Source organism: Anthonomus grandis, chromosome 13 (genome assembly GCF_022605725.1).
Source record: "Anthonomus grandis grandis chromosome 13, icAntGran1.3, whole genome shotgun sequence".
NCBI lineage: Eukaryota > Metazoa > Arthropoda > Insecta > Coleoptera > Curculionidae > Anthonomus > Anthonomus grandis.
In genome coordinates, this window is record NC_065558.1 from 19,796,432 (window position 1) to 19,821,154 (window position 24,723).

The following is a 24,723-nucleotide window of genomic DNA, read 5'->3' on the forward strand; positions in this document are numbered from 1 at the left end:
TGCACAGAAATAGTGAATTGATTTATTACATACTTTCACACAATGATTAAGAATACTAGAAAAATATATACTGTATTTAATCCCTACTATTTATTTCGGTTTAAACATGGCGCCAAAATTCAGAGCAACTGGCCTCCTAGTGGCAAGGGCTCCTTGTATATTCGCTAGACCATTGTGGCGGAAAATTCGCTAATCTTCCAACTTTCTCCCGAGATGTCGCAACTCACACCCTGTATAGATTTTTTTTCATAAACAAAAAAGTTTTTCCCTTTCGGATAAAATACATTAAAACATTAGCAAATACATAACTGAAATGACCTTATTAGGATATTAAACCTATATTTGGACGTATATACTAATAAATTATAACATGCACTACTTTATTATAGTTTTGGACCAGACTACTATGCCAGAAAAGCCGGAAAACCCTCAGGAGGGGAAAAAGACCTATCAACAGGGGTAAGTCTAAAAAAACACATAAAATCTCTGGAAGAGCACGCCACTTACTCTAGCTTACCAAGAAGTCTTTATACACCGAAAAATTCTAGTAGGAATTTCGTACAGAACCCTTTACACCTTTTTCCTGATGATACAAATCACATAATATAGCATAACCTTTTGAGTAGTTAAAAGTTAAGATCTGATTACTGATGAGAGGCCATATAAAACAGTGTCACTTTATCAACATAGAAAATTGATGAGTATTGTTTTTATTGTAAATAAAAATAAAATATAGTTTGGTTTTGGACACGTATTTCTTTGGCTCCTTTATACCCTTTATTTGCAATTAAGAAGAGAAACATGTAAGTAATAGGGTGATGGTGCTAATAATTTCAAGATTGTGCTAAATTTTGTAATTAACCATCGAGAATTACAATACTAACAATACTCGCAATAATAATTTTATTTACAGTTTAATCACATCATCAGCCTTAAAACACTTTCATATCTCATTATAGTCATTATCTTTACATTTAGCATAGATAATAATTATATCACCTCCAGATAAAATGTTTATTTAATCGTTTTTAGTAATTGTTAAAAAATTGTGCTGGGTGGTGTATGGTTATTCCTCTAGTTTGCCAATTTGTAAGTATCTACACCCGTTTGCCACATTAACATGCACTTAATTTAATAAAGTTTCTAAGGTTTTGTTTTTTATGTGTTTAGATATTAAAGAAATATAAGTTTTAAAGGTAATGTAAGCATAAAAAAAAGTTTTTTTTGCCGATTGGCATCTCTTAATGAAGGCATAATTACGTAACGACAATATAATCCAGGCTGTAACGATTCCTTATTCGACCTTCATCCATTAATTGATAACAAAATACATTTTTACTTACCTCATGCATTATAAATAATCACTTTATCATTTGTCATTTGTTATCAATATGGCAAAAAATCACAGGTGTGTTACAAGAGACTAGATAATAATAAGTTAAAACTAACTATTGCAAAACCAAATTAATTAATTTAGGCTCCAGATATTTCTGTAAAATTATGGTGAATTCCATTCATATTCATATGGCAAATATTTTGTAAATATTTGGAATCAGATGTGAAGATTCCAGAAACATGTAGTCAATGATATTTGTCGAAAATTTGAATATTCTGGAACATTTTAGTTGGAAACTCTGTTGCCTGTTCCATGGATCCATAGATATGTCAAAGCGCGTTCACGCGCCTTCTTTCTATAAATGCCAGGCTTTCTATAAGGTCCGGAAGGTAGTCCCGTGCAATTCTTTAAAGGGATTATAGCTGATTTGATTTCGAACATTTTAAGCTAAACATATATAGATCAAAATCCGTTTTTAAATTTTTTATTGCAACTTTTACATTTTTTCTAATAAATACCCAAATTTCACGCTTGATTGGCAATACAACGTAAGTTACAATTTTTATCTAAGTTTCAAAATTTATTTTGTTAATTCTAAGCATATATGTTAACTGAGAAAAAAAATAGAGACATTAAGCGTGAAAAATGATTGTAGAGTTAAAATAAAAATAATTATTTAATTTAATAAATTTAATTAAATTGCTTTCATCATTTAAATCTTCTTTAAAATACGCCTAGTTACTGCCTTTATTTGAAGTTATTATTATTAGGGCCCCTACTGTGGGACCTCTATTATACATAGATTAGGGCCTCTTATTAGGGTTCTCAGAAGTAGGGCCTCTATTGTGAGGTAGCTCATGTGAACTAAAGTTTCCCTAAGCTGGTAGCATTCTTATACCAAATCCTAAAAAACGCAGCATTAAACAATGCTCAGAATTTTGCTTAATAATTCTTAGGAGCCATCTCTTGAATATCTTTCTATTATAAAACAACGTATTGTATTGTTTTTCCATTGGTGAGGTATGAATTAAAATAATCGAAAATAGTCGACTAGTTTATTTATACACTTACACTAAAAAACACGATCACTTACGACTTCTATAAATATTTATTTTCACTCTATTTATTAAAATCACGCGCCAATATTCCCAACTTTACTGCACTGAACTGACGACTCACTCCCAGCGGCGACGCGGCTCTTATATACTCGATCATTTCGGAAGATTCGCTGACCTTCGAGACGTCATACGGCGTGTCACTTGTATCATTCCAGAATGACAGAGAATCAGCTGGTTTTTCCGTGTACAATATCGTTATACTGCCTTCTCCCTAAGCTCATTTCGTTCCGAAATAATTCCGACGATGATGGATGTCGATGTCTTCAGAAGGTTTGTACTCTGGTAACTGGACCTCCGCAAAAAAATAACATTCAACGATTTTCTCCAGAGAATGCTGTTGGGAAGTATAACAGCACACCAGAACTTCCACGTCTGTACACGTAAAGACCACTTCTAACATTCTGCGAATCATCCTCCAGTCCAGGCTATCGAGTCCGCATGCGAGTTTGGAAATTGCTAAGCTTCTCAGATCCTCGGCAAGAAACTCTTTTTTTAGAAAACACAAAGCGTCTCAAACGTCCTTATAGGTTGGCTTCTGGTATGATGCCTCTTTGGGAACCAGGTAAAAGATGTTTCTACCAGTCTCTTCATCAGTTATATTAAGTGCTTGCCCGACTCGGGGGTTAGACTGACGCAGCTTTTGAATTTTTCCGAACTTTCTACGAAAAACTTTAGTTATTCCTCCAGGCATTTGCAAATTCTTAGCTACACAACATGCCAGAGTATATTTAGCTGCAGCAGTAAACAAATTTTGCGGTTAAAGATCCGTCCATTTCTTAGAGTCATGGAGCCAAATCAAGTCACTGTTGTACTTCTGGACTTTGGCATTGACATCATATGTGTCTCTTATCCGATCACTGGCACCTTGAATCAAAATGCACACTTAATTGTAAATGAGATCCATTCTCGTTGCAGCTCATTGTCATAGTCCTCCTCGGCAATATCGGTTCCTGGCAGGCAACCAAACTTCAGATCGCATAGAAGACGGAGTTCTTTCCCCATTACTATTCGAGCTGGATACTCGCCTATGCTTTCATGGAAGGCCGATCAATAAGTCAGTAGAAATAAATGAAGAAACCTAGATGATGATGAACCAAGATGGCTAGAGACTACTTTGGCCCAATAACGATTAATGGTCCTATGCATTCATTCCACTATGCCATCTGAATGCGGGCGTAATGTAGTAGTTTTCGTTTTTTTGATTTCAAGGTCTTACAGGTGTACTGGAGCAATCAGGATTTAAAATTTCGTCCTTGGTTCGAATGGAGCTTCAACAATACACCAAATCGGCAGATCTATTTTTTCATTAAGACGTCGGTGATAGTAGAGGCTTCCTATTTTGGTACAGATGATGCCTTAACCCATTTGCTGAAGTAGTCCATCTCGACCACGATGTACTTATTCCCTACTTCTGATTCATGAAACGGCCCAGCAAAGTCAATAGCAATTTTTTCAAAGGGGCTTCCGACGTTATACTGATGTATCAAAGCCGTTTGCTTTCTCTGCGGCCCATTATTAGCACATGCAACCCATTTCCTGCACCAATCCCTTACGCCTGTATTGCTATTAACCCAGTAAAATCCTTCTCTCACTTTTCCCAGGATCTTTGTTACTCCTGATACACCGGCATGAATTTCCTCTAGCAACTCCGAAATTTGACATTTAGGCACAACGATTTGCCTTCTTCCCTTTTTGTCATCGCGATCAACCATTTTCCGCCTCATGAGTCCATCTTTCAAAATTAGGAAGTTCCATTGTGCCCAATATTTACTTGACATTGGGAGAATATTTGGCAACTTCTTCCCAAGTTGGCATTTTTCCTCGTTTTAGGCAGGTTAGGACTATTTGGATATTGGAATTTTTCCTTTTAGTCTTTTATAAGATCCCCATTTTGCCAAGTATTATCAATTTTTTAGCAACATTTTTTTGATAAAGCATTTGCATTTCCATGGATTCTCCCTGCGTGGTGTTCAATGTCAAAGTTAAACTTCTGTAGCCTCTGTATCTATTTTGCCACTTGACCACTGGTATTTTTCAACAACATCTTTTTAATAAAACATTTTCATTTCCATGGATTTTCCTTGCTTGCTGTTCAATGTCAAATTGAGCAGCCATTTTAAAAATGCATGGTCAGTTCGCAGCAGGAACTTTCTCCCATAGACGTACTTGCTCCATCGCTTTGACAACAGCCAACAACTATTGGTGAGTGACGCAATAGTTGCGCTCTGACTTAGACAGCGTCTTAATGAGCCAATTTTTCTTATTGGTTATCCTGGATTTGGGACAACAAAGCTCCTATGCCCACATAAAAGGATATAGATAGAGGATAGCTTTTCAGAGCCTATTGGTCTTTTAGGTGATCGAAAGCTTTCCGTCAGTTTTGGGATAGAATTGTCGTTCTCCTTCTGTCAGCCTGAACAATGATTTTGCAATGTTGGCAAATCCCTACGATAGCATCGGTAGTAAGTGCATAATCCCAAAAAGCTGCGTAGCTTATACGTATATTTGGGAACTGGCCAGTCTTGGATAGTCTGGAACTTTGCCTTATCATAAGCTATAAGCCCTATAAACGATGTGACCCAGAAACTGCACAGCTCTTTGAAACAGATGCATTTCTTTCGGCTCAACTTTAATCCAGAACCTCGTAGCCTCAGAAACACTTTTTTTAGATTTTTCATGTGATCTCTAACGATTTTCCTACCATAATAATGTCATCAAGGTAAACCAGGCAAGTCTTCCAGGACAATTCTCTTAAAATCGTCTCCATCAGCCCTTCCAAAGTGGGAGGGGCATGGCACAGTCCCAATGGCAATGAAATGCCATAATCCAGTACCCACCCCTCCTTATATACTCGGCTGACCATTTCGGAAGATTCGCTAACGTTTAAGACTTCGTGCAGTGGGCCACTTCTGCCATTTTGAAATGACGGAGAATCAGCTGGTTTCTCGGTGTTTACAATATCGTTACAGTACACATCAGATTTGTGAAGAGCACAAAACGCAATTTGGCTTCAGGAATGCAACGGGTACAAGAAAAGCACTTTTCTGTGTACAAGTGCTATTTCAGAGATCCAGCATGGAAAATTAATAGAGATCCTTAGAAAAGTCAAATTAGATGATTGGGACTAAAAAATTATTGTAAACTTTTATTGGGATATTGAATATTTCAAATTGATTTATTGAATAGAAGCCGAAGACAGCAATGTAATTGACACACAAAGGGAGTAATATCTTTTCACTCCTATTATTTAACCTTTACTCAGAAGATGAATTTACAGAAGCCCTAGATGACACAGAATTAAGAATATCTGTAAACGGACAAAGAATGAATATTATAAGGTAAGCAGACGATACCGTAGTATTTGCTGACAATAAAAGCCTACAAGAACTCATGATAAGAGTTAAAGATACCACTGAAAGATACGGTCTAACGCTGAACATAGATAAAACCAAATCCATGATAATCCACAAAGAAACCAATGTTCCGTGCTAACTTACTATCAAAAACCAGCGTATCGAAAATGTGTTCCCAGTGTTGCTTTATCAAGCAGAATCATGGATAATCACTCAATACTCCACAGAACAGCTTGAGGCATTTGAGATGTGGCTATATCGGCGAATAGTCAAAAAGAAACTTAAACAGATCACGTCACAAATGCTCAAGAAGATAAATAAAGATATGGAGATCATACAGAAGATCAAGACTAGGAAGCTTGAGCACTTAGGTCACAAAATGCGAAATGGAAAATGTTATGAGCTCCCATAGCTGGTTTTTCCAGGAGAGAACGGTAATGGAGGGGATCTGGCAGGAGAAAAAACTCTTGGTTGAAGAATTTGAGAACTTGGTTTGATACCTTGACCAGGCTTTTCAGGGCAGCTATTTTAAAAGTTCAAATTACGATGATGATCGCTAATATCCGGTAATGGATGAGCAAAAAGAAGAAGAGGAAACTATTTCATTTATTGTATCATTTTGTACCTGATCTATACCCAAGGGTGGGAGACATACTTAATAAAAAAAAATGTGTTTTTAGTCTCTAGTTGCTTACACTAATTGTGTATGGTTATGACGAACTTCATGTTGAGTGCATCTGCTTTTCTTTAAAATCGAGTTCATTTACGTTTTATTCGACACTATTGTGAAATCTCATTTACCAACGAAGATTACTCCGACATTGTCTTCACGTATAGACAATCTGACGGTAATGGAGCTTTGGTGCCACGCTTCTACCAGTGGCGTTATTCAGATCAATTTAGAGCGGTTAGTGAAGTTGGCAGTGGCAATAAACCAGCACGTGGTGTCAACCCTAGTCATGATGTAGAGATTGACGAACTAATACTGGGAGCCTTTACTGCAGATCCCCTGCAAACGTCAGAAAAATAGCTGCAGCTACCCTGGCAAAAGAAAAGAAAGGCTGGGTGTAGCTCCAGCTAGCCTTTCTAGTTGGAAAGTGTGGATGACTATGCACAAAGATGGAAAGTATTCCTATCATGGCACGGGGATGCAGGCGTACAATAAGAATCCAGTTTTGTGGCTTTTTGTTGAACAAGAACATCAAAGACTCGTTTTTTTTAAAGTATTCTGTCGATAGACAAATTTTTGAGGAGGACATTTCGGAGCAGATTTTTTGTCAATGTATGGGTTTGAGTAATAGCGAGGCCATATTGGGCCATATTATCTAACTATTTAGAGTTCCTGCAAAATGATATCCCAATCATCTAACGGAAGCCGAACTCTTGGAACGATTCCACAGCATTAGTAATGAATTACTTAGATGGCGTTTTTCGGAAAGTTGGATTGGCACAGCGGAACCTTTTCTTGATTTTCGATCACCTAATTTAACTACCCTGCCTTACCCTACCTTACCCTGCATTTTTTCGTTTGGAACTAGGTAAATGAGCTTGTATACACAACAAAGATAAAAACGAGAGTTGTTAGTTGGCAGAATCAACACATTTAACAAAATTAAAGAAGAGATGGCGATAAAGGTGACCACCAGGCGATAAGGTTAATGACAACTTAAATTAAAGGGCAGAAACCAGGCGTATTTTTAAAAAGGTTCGAACGATGAAAGCATCAAACAATGGCATATTATTTAATGAGCATATAATGACAGCTATTACTCACGAGAATGAAGTTTGCGACACGAGCCGTAGACGAGTGTTATAATTATACGAGTGAGTAATAGCTTATCACATGCGAGTACTATACTAAGAGAATACTATACTCTTTCTACGAGCTTTGTACAGGGTGTCCAAAAAATCTGCACCTAATTTAAATAAAATATTAATTATTTAAACATAATTAAAATGTAAGCCCCTACAAAAATCCTAATTTTTATGTAATATCAATTTTCTGTATTCAAAATAATTTCAATTTACTGTGTTTTTTGATAAATATTTATAGTAACATTGTAGCAATTTAAAAAATTTAAAGTTGTATGGTAGTATTATTATCCATATTGATGTCACGATTTTGACCAATACATGTTCGGTTTAAAAGGCTCGAAACGGTTAGCTATCATCCTCTCAAAGGATTGAACCTACCTTTCGAAAACCTTGTATAATTTGATTTAAATTAAAGAGACGCCGATAGTTTTCAATTATAGACCACATTTCTTTGTTGATGGTAATAAGAGGAGGATTCAGATTTGCATGAACGTTATATAATTAAGATTTAATGTACCAGTAGCTAGTAAATCAAAAGGTCTGGATTCCAAAACAGTGCTCAATTCTTTAAGACCATTGTGTTCTTTATTTTTTCGTTAGATTTTATAAAGGTGAATAAAATATGTATTCAAGAATATTTTATTAACATTTCCTAAGAAACGTTACATAAACATTACCTTAAAGATCGTTCATTTAAACTTTTATACAACTTTGGGGGTATGTTTCCTAAACGATATGTACTACCCTTGAGTTCTTGCTTTAGGACCTCAATCAGCTTATAAGTTTAACAGCTTATCAGCTTATAATATGGTGGTTCTTAAGATTCTGTCTAAATCTTTGCTTTGTGCATTGCTTTTCCAAATGTTTTGCTACTTCTAAATCTGAGTTTATTCGCTGACGATACTGTGGTGACTGTGGTATATATTCCTATTTTGATGATGAAGACTGATGAAAAAATTTTCTTCTTCTTCTTCTAAAATTCTTTCTGATTTAGGAAAGTAAAGTCCCGTTTTAAAATTGATTTATTCAGTGGAGCATGTGACTCTTACACAATTTGGTCTGCAATATACCAGTATCTGTAATAATAACTATATCTGGGATATAACATCAAGTGCATATGAGTATTATACTTTTCGTTTACACATTATTTACAAAATATTTAAGAAGTAACGAAAATATGTGTCGCATCCGTTGTTAGATTAGATCAACGAGAATGGCTTAAACTTTAGGGACTTTTATATACCGACCTATTCTTCTATTTATTTTTATATATTAGTAAATTGTATCTAGTCAATGTTATTACTCTTAGTTTATCATTTGATTTAATCATCCTACTATTTAATTATTCAAGTAACCATTCTTCTAAACTCGCTTTTTTTCCAACTGTCATAATTTCTCTAACCATCATAATACATATTCACCATATATTTGTATCATACCATTTTGTAACTAATACCAATCAAACCCTTCACAGATTAATGGTGTGAGCTGGCCTCCATCATCATCATCACCTTCACAATCGAGATCGCCTTCTCCTCCACCTCCGGAACTACCAAAAGTAGCACCACCTCCAAGACATTTTATTAAGAATCAAGCATCTTTCGAAAACCAGGAGACAACATCTACAGTAGAAATTGTTGGCACTGAAATACCTCCAGCACCACCAAAGACAAAACCTCCACCAAAAAGCTTGATTTTGGACGAATCTGATGGTATTCATCAAGCCCTAAAAGCCATTGTTACTCCAGTAGAAGAAAATATGCCACAGAATATCGTTGAAATACATAACGAGGTGGATAGCCATCAAGTTCAACGATCGCAAAGCTACAATGTTCAAATGAGTACTTCTGAAATCACTTCTGATTCTGACCTGAGCTTTGTTAATTTTTACGATGTTGAACATTCGCAAGTTATTCAAAAGACTAAAAACGAAGATGTAGTTATTCCTATAAAGGCACCTGCTTTATATAAGTCAATTTCTGAACCTGATTATATAAAGAAAGATGAACACGATGACATAGCTCTTCCAGTAGCAAAGCCGAGGATTATGGGTGTGCAAACTAAGCAGGAAAACGGACACTTCATTAAAAATACTGTTACCAGTAAACAACGAAACATAGAGCCACCTTTAAAGCGTAACCTAAGCCAGTCTAGTCTTATTGAGGATTCTTTTGATGCTCCTCCTAAGGTGTTACATCAAAAAAAAGATAATACAATAATTTCAAAAATATACAAAGATCCTAAAGTAAGACTATATGCTATGAATAGTAGAGAAGAGTTACTTGGGTCAGACAGCGATTACAATAAAATTGTCTATAGAAATCAAAAAAGTTATGATGCCAAAGAACAATTTTTAGCAAAGGCAAGATCAGAACATGAAAGCTCTGATAACTCAGAGTATGAATCAGGTAAAACAGGGAAAATGTCATTTTTCAGTTCAGAAGAAGATTTGTTATCTCTTAATTCTGAGTCTAATATAAAAACACCACAGGCTACGACTCCTAAGAAGTTCATCTACAGTTCGAATGAAGATTTACTGTCCTTGTCTGGTGACGAACTAAATTCCATTTCCCAGCGTAAAGCCTATCAAGTAGCTAATATGAAAAACTTCGCGTTACAAACAGAATATAAAAATGAGGTGTCTACCCATGAAGTATTCATTCACAGACCACAACGAAAGGAAAACGATCATGAACAACTACAGATTAAAAACAACACAGCAAACCTAAAAAAGCTTTTCAGCTCCTACGAAGATCTATCTTCCGCTGACATAAGCTTGGAGCATCATCCAAATACTACTCAGAGTCACACCATAGAACCACGACCTCTTAGTCAACAGAGTTTTAGCACTTTAGACGAATCAGTTTCGGAAGATTTAGAAGAGGTAGCCAGAAGACATGTAGTTAAGCAAACCTTGGGAAAATTTTCAAAATCCGAATTTAGCTTGACTGAATCGAGATTCCAAAGAGGAAGTTTAATAGAAGATAATGATAATATTAGAGTATCTGTGAGAGATTTGAGGAAGAAGTTTGAGTGTTGTGATGTAAGTATATGCTGAGTGACATTAAATTATTAAGGTTTGTATTGAAATTGTTTATAGTTTTTATTCAAATAAGAAAAACTATATCTATTTATATGATATTTTTTAATTATATTTTTACTGCCTGTACTACCTAAAATATTTTTATTTAGATTAAAATGTTTTACAAATATCCATTAATTTTAACCATATTTGGTGGTAATTATCACTCTCATTAAAAATAATCCAAACAGCATCATAAGATTCTGGGTGAAAAAACTAGAAAATATGGTTTTTAATTTGTAATTACAGTTTTTTCTAATAGTCCTAAAGTTCAACTAGGTTTCCTGTTTCTTCAAAAAATATTTTTTTGTCTTTTCTCATATCACACATCTTTCTTCTAATGCTTTTATATGTATGTGTGATCTGAATGCGTACTAGAGTCCTTATAAATGACTTGAGAGGTTGCCAGCTCTTCTTTTAAAATGCTAAGTCTAAAAATGTAAACGACATCAAGAAGTTAATTGAAGGCAGGTATTACTACTGAGTTAAACTTTGAGACTTTTTAGACTTCAACGTCTTCAATTACTTGGTAAATGAAATAATTCTTGGCCTGTATTTCTTTCATGAGAAATTAAATTTAGCATTTCTTATCTAGCAGAACGTTTAATCTAACAATCTCGTTACTTAACTTTGCTGGAGAAATAAAACAGACTGGCAAAAATATGCTGGTTGTTTGGTATAAGCATTTGTACCTATCAAGACCCAACAGCTTCGACAAAATCAACCAAATACGGTGTAGTAGTAGATTTGATTCATACTTCATAAAAGGATTCTTCTGTTAATTTTAATGCAAATGCTACTTCTACTTTTTCTAACAATTGTTTTCAATGTAGCGACATGAGAGAGAGTTTTAGGGAACACAAGGACTAAGGACTATGACTGGGGATTCTCGATAATGAAATAAAAACAAGGTTTGATGATCATATAAAATCATATAAAAATAAATAGAATCAAGAATAGCTCTGCATTTCGTCTCTTTATCCAATCTCTTTCGTTACACAAGAATTTACATTATAGTACCATCATAGTACCATCAATTACTTTAGTTTCGAGTAATACTATCTTCTATACAGTGACCGCCTAAAGTTCCGCATAAATTCGATAAAACTTAGAGACATGATTTTTTTTTTATAAAACGCTCAGACCTGTCGATTTATTTTAAGTTGCGCATTATTTCACAAAAATGTTTGTATACAGGGTGGAACAAAAAAAAGATATGACGTCATCGGTCATTTTTTTAAATGGAATGCTATATTTTTTATTGCATTTATAAAATATAGGCGAAATTTCAAGCAAGTTTTATATAACACACCTTATCTCAAAACTCAACTGTTTTAGAAATATTTATTTTATTTAACCAACAAGAAAGCAAGTAAGTACGTCTATTTACAAATTAAGATAAAATGGAGGATAAAATGTTATAAACTGTGAAAACTCTTATTAATGTATCAATTGTTCAAACTGATCCCCATTTACTTCTTGGCAGAAAGCAAGATGGTTTACAAACTCATGTAAAATACTATCAATTATTTCGGCTGATATACGTCTAATTTCATATCTAATTCTATTTTTCAAATCTTCTACGTTGTTTGGCTTCTCAATATAAACTTTACTTTTCAGATACCCCCCTAGAAAATAGTCGCAAGGATTTAGGTCTGGTGACCTAAGCCCTCTTCATCCTATCCATCTTCCTGGGAATACTGTATCCAAGTTATTACGGACATCTCGAAAGAAATGTGGCCACAAATTATCTGTCGGGACAGCAGGGTCTTGTCCGTCTGGGTATAGGGCAGCCAAAACAAGGATAAGATCTTCTTGAAGAAAATTCAAATAGCGTTATCCTTTTAAGTTTTTTTCAAAAATGTATGGCCCTATTACTTTATTTTCCACGATACCAGCCCAAACATTAATAGATTTACGGTACTGTGTATGAGCCTCAGTTGCCCAGTGTGGATTTGACACTGACCAGTACCGACAATTTTGCCGATTTACGACACCGTTTAAACAAAAAGTTGCTTCATCCGAAAACAAAACTCGTAACACAAACTGACGGTTTTTATTGCAAATGTTCATCATTTGCTCGCAAAATTGGTTTCTTCGATCAGGATCGTCCTCATTTAATTCGTGTATTGGTCAAAGTTTATAAGGGTGGTTTTAAGATGCGTCTTACTGACGTTCCGGCTATATTATTATTAACTGAAATTTGTGAAGTTGCATTGTTTAAAAAAATCGACGGGTCCGAGCGTTTTCTAAAAAATCATGTCTCTAATTTTTATCGAATTTTTGCGGAACTTTAGGCGGTCACTGTATATAAATAAATGGTAAATGTTCAGCGAAACACAGAGGGATTTAGGTTTCAATTTACATTCTTTTTGGTTTGAGGGAATCGTTGGTTATAAATCCAAAGTGTATATGCGGATTTAATGGATATAGAATGGGTGTGGATTAACAGATGGCTTTCATATGACGTATCTACCAGGAAATGTTTTAAAAAAATAGTTGTTCTTTTGTGAAGAACCTGGATATTCAACTTAAAAAAATGCGCTACCTGTGGGAATCTGTTCAATGTTGTTAGAATAGATCGTGGACAAAAGCTGGTTAAGCTCACTTCCATTACAATATAACAGCATGAATTAACAAAAAAATTTCTAGCCAGGGTTCTTTATTTGCTTACTAATATTGTTGATTTTCTGACTGCCTACTTTACATCATACTGCAGCACCAAGTGCAGCAAGAAAGAAGCTAAATCCTATATTGTTTTAGAATAATCGTAATTGTAATCAGGTTTTTAATTCCATATTTGTGGAAATCAATGTCTTTTCGTACTCCACTTAGAAAAAAGTAATTTCTGTAGGCTTTAATACTTAAGCGGGGTATAAAATTATATGTAGAAAATTAATATTAATAATTCATTGTAACTAAGAGCACAAAGCGATTCTTAGGCTCCGCTTTCCTCATCATACCTTTTAAGCACCATTTTATTTTTAATTAATAACATTTTATTTCCTTTAGACAGGTAAAAAGCCAGTAGTTTCAAGCCTGACTGCCAGAAGTTTGTCAACGCAAATAAAAGAGTCGTTAAAACAATAATAAAATAGTAAAATCCCATACATTTGAAGTATTATACAAAATATATTGATTAACTAATTATTGTATATAGTAATGTATTTTTATAAAATATATAAGCAAACACTGTCATAAATAGGAATAATATTATTTCAAGTAGCTTAAAGAATATATTTTAATCGTTTTTTTCTTCTAAAACAAATGTAAATGTTTATTTAAAAACTAAGACTGAATAGTTTTCTGCATCTTGAAAATAATTAAATCATTTTACGTACCTAATATATGATTAAATGAAATGTAACCACTGAGGATTTGTATTTTTATTTTTGTTTCATTTTATTTTATGTTATGTATTGCTTAATTATATATGTACATTTATTATAATTTTTAAAATAACTACTGTTTGTTTTATTTCCTCCGCTCAAAACTTAAGAAAAGGATAGCATTGAAGTGTTTCAACTTTTTCTATTAGATATTCTTCCTATTTAAGGATTACCTCAATAGATGATTATAGTCTATTAGGCTTAAAGTAAAACAAGAAGAAAAATTACATGTTGGTTTTTGTACCATAAAAATCTTACGGCTCCGTCAGTTCATTTCTATTTACCTGGATAAGCATCTATTCATTTTAACATTGCTTGAGTGATAACAAAAACAGACTTTTCATGAACTTGTTAGGATTACCAACCTTGGGAAGAAAAGAAAATATTGGTCGAGATGACACATACCGTGACTCTTAAGGTAAAACCGAAGGTTACAGACAGGCAACTTAGGCATTTTTCTATATTCTCCCGTAGTAGTAAACTATTTTCGTGCTCTGTTGGGAAAAATTATGAATCTAAGGATCCCAGTAGTGATCTTTCAGGAACGTCAGTGTGGAAAGACAACGTGACAGCTCTCCATTTACTGAAAACAAGCCGCCCTCTTCTTCAGGACAGGAACCGCCAAGCCAACCCAAGACATTGTTTTCAGTCTATTAGATCAAATTTTCCCGAATTAAGGATTACTTCAATCGATTATGACAGTAAAGCCTAATATTATACAGTTAAAAAAATAAGAAAAATGTCATGTTGGTTTTTGTACCGTAAAGGTCCTTCAGGTAGGCCAGCACATTTCCATACAACTGGATAAGAATCCACCGTTTTGGCATTACTTCAATGATGACGAAAGACAAACTTTATATAAACTTGTTATGATTACCAAATATTTAAGGCAAAACCGAAGATAACAAACAGGCAACTTAGGTATTCCTTACTTCCTTCCGGTAAGTATAATATTTTCATGCTCTTCTGGGAAAAAATTATGGTTCTGAGGGGTTCGGTTGTCATTTTGCAAGGTGTGATCCAAGTCACGTAAGTCAACTGGACACTGATGAAAAATAAATAATAGTAAATTCAAATAAAGCGGACTAAAATGTGTGAAAATGCTAAAGCTGATGGATTTAAAAGTTCCTAAGCTGAAAAGGGAGATGGAAAGGGAGTAGGGACTATACGACGGGAAATAAGGAGGACTTGCGGGAGAGGCTTTATAAAGCATTACTTGAGGATGACCCGGACAACTTTGTTTTTGCTAGTACAAGTGATATCGGTCAAATATTGCAAGGTTTGGAAGCTAAATTGCTAGCAAATTCCTCCTAAACTAAGAGAGGATTATGCCAGGTTAGAAAGAAAGATTTTGAAAAATAATGCCAATTTAAAAAGTGAGTTACTGAAAAAGTAGATTAAGGAAAGTAGATTAGGAAAAGTAAGATTTTCTCATTCATGGAGGACAATATCCAGTAAGTTCATAACAAAATCGCAACTTTGGAGGTCAACAGTATTGATGAGATACCGGGTAGACCTTCAGCAGTAGATCACAAGAGCGACATTTGTGACAATACAGAATCTGTTGGACTGATGCGCCTCAAACCGCCTCAATTTGAATATTGTAAATGTAAATTATGTGAATATTGTAATTAACGTCCTGAAACATTTATCAGCGTCAGTTTGAAGCAGCTATAAAAGCAAATGGTTGGTCATCCAGGAAGTAGGCTACTGCCTTTATATTGACCTTGAGAGGAGATGCTGCTGCCATCCTACAAAGAATGTCCCCAGAAGAACAAGAAGTGTACGACTACCCAGCAAGGCATTCGGAGGTCCGTTATGGCCAGTCACACCTGGAATATGTATATCACAAACGAAAAATCGGTCAGAAATCACGAACATGGATCATGGAACATTTGCCAGTTCAAGCATTTCTGAATGAACTCTGCTATGGTATAATCAGGGAGGCTTTACTACTAGCACATCCACCTAAGCTAGTAGTTGCACTAACATGGGCCCTTGGATGCGAAGCTGCCAAGTACATGAACAGAACATGGCCAGGCTCGTATCCTGCAAATGATCCTAAGAAAAGAGAACTTCAAGGAATTATTACTTAAGCGGATCATTAGAGAGGTTATTGGAGGACGTAACCACTAGAACCTGAAGTTGATGTATTGCAAATGTGGTAAAGCACTGTTTAGACACAGTCTAGAAGGCACTAGTTCTACTCTTGGAAAGCCACAGAATTTGTACACTTTCAGGCTAGGCTAAACTGTTTTTAACTTGAAAACCTGTATGCAGCAAGTCCAGTAAAGGTAAATACCGCCCAAGTCTCCTCGCTGCAGCAACATAGCAACAGTGTTTTCCTCAACGCGTATCTGGATGGAACGCTTTGCATTGTGTTGCTGGATACAGGTGCGACAAAGACAATTACAAGCCCATATAGTAAAATCTGCAGATAAGATTCAGCAATCAAAATGGCGTCTACAAAGCAGCGACGGATTATCGAGCAAATGTCCCTGGTGAAACAAACGTCACGTTCACCGTAGGAAAAGCCACATTTGAATATCCTGTGATAGTGGCTGAGATTAAAGATAAGGTGATAATCAGAACGGACATAATGGACACCAAGGGCTTCGAGTTGAGCAAAGAGTCCTGAAGATAGACGAAGAGGAAATTGTTTTGCATCGTGAGATGGGTTACAGTATTTGAGTTCTACTTCCGAAGGAGACTTTGATACCAGAGCGAAGCAAGATTATTCTGGAAGGCCGCGTTGCTAGCAAGACCACGGACGGTGAGATAGTCATGTTCGAACCTGCAATGTATGACGAGGTTATTGGTTGAGCGATAGATATCAGAAAGACCCTTGTACGTGCTGAAATAAGTATTCCTGTAAGGGTAATGAATGAGTTAGGACACTGCTTTGCAGTTTCAGAAATACCTCCACAAGTTGCGGCCGTGCACATGAACTGGGAAGCCAATCCGAAAGAATTAGAAGAGCTTGTATCATCGTCGGTCATCGGTCTATGATCAAACCAAAGAAGAGGCATTTGGTCCATAGATATGGAGACGTTTTTGATACTTGAAAGAAAGGGAGGACCAACATAGTCCACCACAAAATCAATACAGGAAATGCTCGCCCCATCCAGCAGACGGCTCGAAGACTACCACTGGCCAAGGAAGGCGTCATAGAACCATCTAGCAGTCAATTGTCTTCACTGGTGGTACTGGTAAAGAAGATTGACGACTTGACTAGATTTTGCTTAAGATTACCGGTAGCTTAATAACGTGACTAAAAAGGACAGAAAGAGAATATCCTCCTATTAACGAGACTCTGGATACCCTGACTGGATCGAAAATCTTTGCGTCGGTAGACCTGAAAAGGGGATACTGGCAAGTTGAATTGGCTCCTAAAAATCGGGAAAAAACAGCTGTCACGGTGGGTGCTGGATAATGGCCATTAAACGTGATGCCATTTGGACTATGCAATACCACTGCCACTTTTAAACGGCTGATGGAAACGATTTTAAGAAGACTGTTCTGGAAGACTTGCCTAGTTTATCTTGATATACATTATTGTGGTAGGAAAATCATTTTATGTTCACATGAACATTCTAAACGAAGTGTTCCTGAGGCTACGGGGTTCTGAATTAAAGTTGAGCCCAAAGAATCAATCAGTCATATGTTTTAAAGAGCTGTGTAGTATCTGGATCATGTCGTTTTCAGTCAAGGAGTTGCGGTTGGCAAAGCAAAGGTCCAGACTATCAAAGATTGGCCAGTTCCTAAAGACAAGCCTTAGCTATGCAGCTTCTTGGGATCATGCACTTACTACTGACGCTATATGGAGAAATTTGCCAACATCACAAAATTATTTACTAGGCTGACAACAGAAGAACGAAAATCCAATGGTCCCAACACTGTTAGGAAGCCTTCGATCACCCAAAAGAGACTCTGACAAGCGCATCTATCCTGAGCTATCCCCTGCCTGAAATAAAATTTGTACCGAACACTGACGCTAGCAATGTGGACATAGGAGCTGTGCTGTCCCAAATCTAGGATGGCCAAGAAGAAAAAGTCATTGCCTATCGGGTACGACACTGTCTAAGCCAGAACTTAACTATTGCGTCACTGCCGAGAGTTGCTAGTTGTTATCAAAGTAATGGAGCACTTCTTCAAGTACCTCTATGAGAGAAAGCTCCTACTGCGAACTGGACCATACTGCTGAGTTAGGACACTGCTTTGCAGTTTCAGAAATACCTCCACAAGTTGCGGCCGTGCACATGAACTGGGAAGCCAATCCGAAAGAATTAGAAGAGCTTGTATCATCGTCGGTCATCGGTCTATGATCAAACCAAAGAAGAGGCATTTGGTCCATAGATATGGAGACGTTTTTGATACTTGAAAGAAAGGGAGGACCAACATAGTCCACCACAAAATCAATACAGGAAATGCTCGCCCCATCCAGCAGACGGCTCGAAGACTACCACTGGCCAAGGAAGGCGTCATAGAACCATCTAGCAGTCAATTGTCTTCACTGGTGGTACTGGTAAAGAAGATTGACGACTTGACTAGATTTTGCTTAAGATTACCGGTAGCTTAATAACGTGACTAAAAAGGACAGAAAGAGAATATCCTCCTATTAACGAGACTCTGGATACCCTGACTGGATCGAAAATCTTTGCGTCGGTAGACCTGAAAAGGGGATACTGGCAAGTTGAATTGGCTCCTAAAAATCGGGAAAAAACAGCTGTCACGGTGGGTGCTGGATAATGGCCATTAAACGTGATGCCATTTGGACTATGCAATACCACTGCCACTTTTAAACGGCTGATGGAAACGATTTTAAGAAGACTGTTCTGGAAGACTTGCCTAGTTTATCTTGATATACATTATTGTGGTAGGAAAATCATTTTATGTTCACATGAACATTCTAAACGAAGTGTTCCTGAGGCTACGGGGTTCTGAATTAAAGTTGAGCCCAAAGAATCAATCAGTCATATGTTTTAAAGAGCTGTGTAGTATCTGGATCATGTCGTTTTCAGTCAAGGAGTTGCGGTTGGCAAAGCAAAGGTCCAGACTATCAAAGATTGGCCAGTTCCTAAAGACAAGCCTTAGCTATGCAGCTTCTTGGGATCATGCACTTACTACTGACGCTATATGGAGAAATTTGCCAACATCACAAAATTATTTACTAGGCTGACAACAGAAGAACGAAAATCCAATGGTCCCAACACTGTTAGGAAGCCTTCGATCACCCAAAAGAGACTCTGACAAGCGCATCTATCCTGAGCTATCCCCTGCCTGAAATAAAATTTGTACCGAACACTGACGCTAGCAATGTGGACATAGGAGCTGTGCTGTCCCAAATCTAGGATGGCCAAGAAGAAAAAGTCATTGCCTATCGGGTACGACACTGTCTAAGCCAGAACTTAACTATTGCGTCACTGCCGAGAGTTGCTAGTTGTTATCAAAGTAATGGAGCACTTCTTCAAGTACCTCTATGAGAGAAAGCTCCTACTGCGAACTGGACCATACTGCTGAACCATACAGCTTTGAAATGGCATTTTCCATTTAAAAATCTGGAGGGTCAAGTGGCAAGATGGATCGAAACACTACGCTACAGGAGTTTGACTTTAACACTGAACACCGTGCAGGAAGAATCCATGGAAATGCAGATGTCTTATCAAGAAGACCCTGTCCAGAGGACCGCAAATATTGTCAGCGGGCAGAGGGAAAAGATGATTTTATTGTTAAGAACCACCATTGTCGATCATACTTGGCAAAATGGGAATTTTATAAGATACCAAGAGAAAGATCCTGATATCCAGATAGCCCTAACCTGGTCGTCCTCGAGTCATTCACTTTAATTGACCTTTTCTGCTTCAACACCGCAGAGAGTGACCCATTTCAATGATACTCATACGGCGATTTCCGGGATTGTACCCGGAAATCGTCATATGAGTATTCGGATGATTGCTAAGACTGTAAACTAAAATAAAGAAACTATCAGACATATTTTACATGATGAATTGAATATAAAATAAAGTCCGTGTGATGTCGAAATCAAAAATTAGAGCTATGCTAATGGTTTTTCTCGACATCAACAGCATCGTGATTTGTTTAATGGGATTCGTGATTTGATTAATTTAATGGGTTCCAATGGGTCAAACTATAAACGAACTAATTATTTGACAGTTTGGATAACACTGCTAGACCGAGTTCGTAAGAAATAGTCGGAATTGTAAAAAAAAACAAGCCGTGATCTTGCATCGAGATAATACCCATAACGCGCTGTCTATGAAGCGTTACTTAGCCGACAAAGGCACTTCTGTGCTTGAACACGTGAAAAAAAAGAAACCCGATTCTAGTCGATGGAAAAGGTGAAGCGAAAATCGATGGACGTCCTAAATGTTGTTACAAAATAAGAATTCCAGCATTATTTGATCAATGGAAGAAAAAGGGGGAAGCTATATGGTGAGGGGAGGGAAATACAAAGAGGAGATATAATACAATTGTAGAATAACTTTTCTAATAAAACTCTTTTTCATAAGCAGTCTCGTTATTTTGAAATGCACAAAAAATCTACCTCATGGTCAATTTGGTTTTAGGACCAATCCTTTAGTTAAGTTGTCACTCATGAGAGATAAAATAAATGAGTTGCAGGGCTCTTTCTTGATATTTTTCTTTTCTCGATCTCTTTATCTCTCTTCTTCCAATATCTTGGCTTTCGATATTTTCAACAATGCTTTGGTGCTATAATTTCTATAGCATTCAGCAACTCGAGAGTAATTCGAGAAAGCAATCAGCGACAAACTGAAAGTGTCTTATCTGGAAAATCGGGAGCAGGTTATGTGCTATAGCTCTGGTAAGGGGACTCAATGCCTATGAATATATTCCTTTGTTGATGAGGACGTGCCTCAGGATTTATATTGGATCCTATACTGCTCAAATTATATGTAAATAGCCTAAATGTCAGATTTTAAGTCCAATTTGGAAATTAATATGCAGACAGTATATTCATAATTTTATCTGATCATTCAATACAATATTTTGTTTGCTGCTGTATTCCTAAGAAAACTGGCCTCATGATATTTGCAAAGACTAACGTTATTCGACAATAAGAGACATGGCAATATTTATTACTCAGTAGCGTATTAGTAAATTCGTGCTGAAGCTCCAAGTATCTTTTGTAGATTATACAGTGCATCCCAAAAGTTATGTCTAAATTCATTTAAAATTCAGGGGTGTGTTAGAAAAAAAAACGCTCGGACCCGTCGATTTTTATTTCAAGTTGCGCATTTTTGTACGTGAAGTTTGTATATGCGGGGTTGCTCAGAAATAAATTACGACCATCAACTTAATTTTTTCAAATGAAGGCACCTATTTTTTTTTTTTTATTTTTTATTTTTGAATTTCGCGTGGAATTCTACGTATGTATCATGCATCATGTCCTATACCTAAAGTCAACAGTTATCGAAAAAAAGACGACCAAACATTATTATTGAAGTTCACCTTACGAGTCACCTTATCTTTGAGAATTTTTATACAGAGCAAAATTCCATTCTTTCGTGTTTTTTTATTGTTGGCTGGTAACCGTGTACTTTCATAAAAACTGTATGACAGTTGTACGCCAAACAGATATTGTCAAGTGTGAAGTGTTAGAGCAAAGTTGCGGTTTTCACAATGGTAAAGTTAACGGAACGAAAAAAAATAGAAATTCTGTCCATGGTTGGGTTTGGTGAGAGAACACATACTTAAAGAGAAGCTGCTCAATTATTCAATGAAATCCATCCTGATTGTCCTCCGATATGTCAAAAGGTGGTGAGTAGAATAGAGGCTGAATTTAAAGAATTCGGTTATGTTAGAGATCTGCCGAAATCTGGTCGTCCTGCTCGAGATGAAAATGAATAACTTGACGTTTTGCTTTCTTTGGAAGAAAATCCATGCTCCCCTGTCGCAGATTGGGGCAAATTTACACATGGCGAAATCTATAGTTCACCGAATAGTTAAAAACCACAAATATCACCCCTACAAAGTTATTCCTCAAGAGTTATTTAATGAAGATTTCGATAGGCGAAATGAGTTTTGTGAACGCTTACAAAACATGTGCAATCTAAATAATAATTTAGTAACAAATATTATTTTTTCCGATGAAGCCACGTTCTGTTTGAATGGTAGTGTGAACAGACAAAATTGTCGATATTGGGCAACAGAAAATCCGCATTGGATGATAGAGGATGAAACACCCAGTACCCTCAAAAACTAAATGTGTGGTGTGGAATAGTGCGCGGAAGAGTAATAGGTCCCTTTTTCTTTGAACAGACTTTAACGGGACAAGTGTATCTCGATTTTCTTCAATTTAAATTAGTTCCAGCATTACTAGCTTTATTTCCAAATCCATTGGACCCAGACTATCCAGACGAAGAACTAATTTTCCAGCAAGATGGCGCTCCTCCGCACTATGCTGCCACTGTGTGTATATTTTTGGTTGAAACCTTTCCCAATCGGTGGATAGGAAGGAGAGGACCCATCGAATGGCCTGCTAGGTCGTCTGACCTAATACCAATAGACTTTTTTTTGTGGGGATACCTCAAGTCGAAAGTATTTGTTAATAGGCCAAATAATCTAGACGACTTGAAAGAGAGAATTCGCGGAGAAGTGCGCGCCATAACTCCGGAAATGATTGAAAATGTGCAACGAGACTTTATTGATCGTCTTGGATATTATCAAGCCGTGAATGGCAACCATTTTGAACAATTAACTTAATTTTTGTTCTTTTTTTATTTGCTACATGAATCGTCTTTTTTTCGATAACTGTTGACTTTAGGTATAGGACATGATGCATGAAACATACGTAGAATTCCACGCGAAATTCAAAGATGAAATAAAAAAAGGTGCTTTCATCTTTGAATTGAAAAAATGAAGTTGATGGTCGTAATTTATTTTTGAGCAACCCTGTATATACAAACTTCACGTACAAAAATGCGCAACTTGAAATAAAAATCGACGGGTCCGAGCGTTTTTTTTTCGAACACACCCCTGAATTTTAAATGAATTTAGCATAACTTTTGGGATGCACTGTATTAGTACACATATCTGGGATTTTTACCTTTTCTATTTTACTCTTGTGGTTTATGTCAAAAAGGCCTACATTTTTTTCGCATAAATGAGGACTTTTATGAAAAAGGATCTTTATTAAGAAGGTAACTTAGCTTTATTATTTGTTATTATATTTATTAGTATAGAGCTTTATCAGAGGTTGCCTCTTGCTTTTATGCAAGAAGACTCATATATTACCAAAATTAGATTGTTAAATACATGTTTATATTATAAAAAGATTTTTATGTTTACTATTGTAATTATATTAGGTACCTAGACAATGTAAATAATTTTAGGATTAAATTTAGGACACTACCAAGTAGCTGTTAAATAAGCATAGAGGATTTTAATTTTGGAGCTGTTATACAGAATGACCCTGTTTTGGTGTACAGATCACTTTGATTCTATCAGAACGAAATATGACTTTAGCCATCTGTGACAAATTAGAAAATGATCTAAGCTATCTAAGAACAAAAATAGCTGTAAGACATAAAAATTTGTATGGCAAGAATGAAATTGAAAATAATTTTAACCTGCAAAAATTAACTTAAACTTGCTCTTCAAAAAAAAAGAATCACTTGAAGATTTAGGAAGCAGGAATTTTTCAATTAAACTTTCTGAAGCAGAAAATTAGAAAGAAAAAAAACAAAAAATTAAATCGTATCATTCTGTAAATAAGGAGTATTTATTACATACGTATATCTGACCTGCGTGTTGCCGGAATCTTACACTTCAGATGATTTCTATATAATATTAAAATTAAAACTTCATAACTGCTAAAATTAAACCATAAGTTGTCTAAGTTACCGCAGTATATTAATCACAGAGTGCCAATTACTAATTAAAAAAATAAACTGTTTTTTGTTTGATGAAAAAGATGAGAAAACACAGACTGAAAAAAAATTGTATTTTAATATTTTTCTTGCCTTGCAATGCGTGAATTTATGCAGTCCAAGGTCTTTTGATGCCAGTGCAAAAATAAAATTTTGTCTCAATCTCTTTCTATCTTATTTAAAGTCTGCATTCTACATGTATATATATTTTAATATGGATAACCAATTGATACCCATAATGGAAAACGTCTTCCTGGCTTATTATGTATATTATTAAAGTAAAAAATACTTTTTTTGTAAATTAATTTTAGTATGCAAAATCAAACTAGTATAATTAGTCAATTCACCAAAAAAAAAAGTATTGTAATAAAGACAAATCTTATGCATACCTTTCCTCATTAGGAAGTCGTAAATGGTCACAAGCGCCGTACTTCTGCAAATTAGTCTATGACGCAATTATACATTCTTAATAAACTGAAATCGTATTAGTTTAGTACGAGGTTAAACGATACGTTAAAGAATATGAAATGCTAATGGTGTATTATAGTAATTATATTAATTTCAGCTTAACAGATTCAGTATCAAATTAGTTTAAATTCCAAATTCAAACTAATTTAGTACTGACCGAGTTTCCTCATTCACCCATACTGAGAACTATCTCTTTAAACAAGTAGGCGATAAGTCATTTTAAGACTGTCTCTCAAAGATTATCAAATGCT

At 35.7% G+C, this 24,723-nt stretch overlaps 1 protein-coding gene and 1 long non-coding RNA gene across 9 annotated transcripts in view; one reads left to right on the forward strand and one right to left on the reverse strand.

Annotated features, from left to right (window-relative positions):
- The window catches only part of LOC126743472 (uncharacterized), a 134,681-nt gene extending 120,515 nt beyond the window's left edge, over positions 1 to 14,166 (forward strand). For 7 of the 8 annotated variants that reach the window (XM_050450564.1, XM_050450561.1, XM_050450563.1 and 4 more), the window contains 3 exons: positions 390 to 459; positions 9,097 to 10,665; positions 13,717 to 14,166. In XM_050450564.1, the coding sequence (XP_050306521.1) occupies positions 390 to 459; positions 9,097 to 10,665; positions 13,717 to 13,794 (1,717 nt within the window). In that variant the 3' untranslated portion in view covers positions 13,795 to 14,166. The remainder of the gene's footprint in view (positions 1 to 389; positions 460 to 9,096; positions 10,666 to 13,716) is intronic. The other variant, XM_050450562.1, reaches the window with a different exon arrangement.
- LOC126743473 (uncharacterized) lies at positions 1 to 24,445 on the reverse strand. Its single transcript, XR_007662885.1, has 2 exons — positions 24,394 to 24,445; positions 1 to 230 (listed from the first exon to the last, which is right to left on the reverse strand). It is a non-coding gene; the product is annotated as an uncharacterized LOC126743473 (long non-coding RNA).
- Between the last annotated feature and the right edge of the window lie 278 nt (positions 24,446 to 24,723).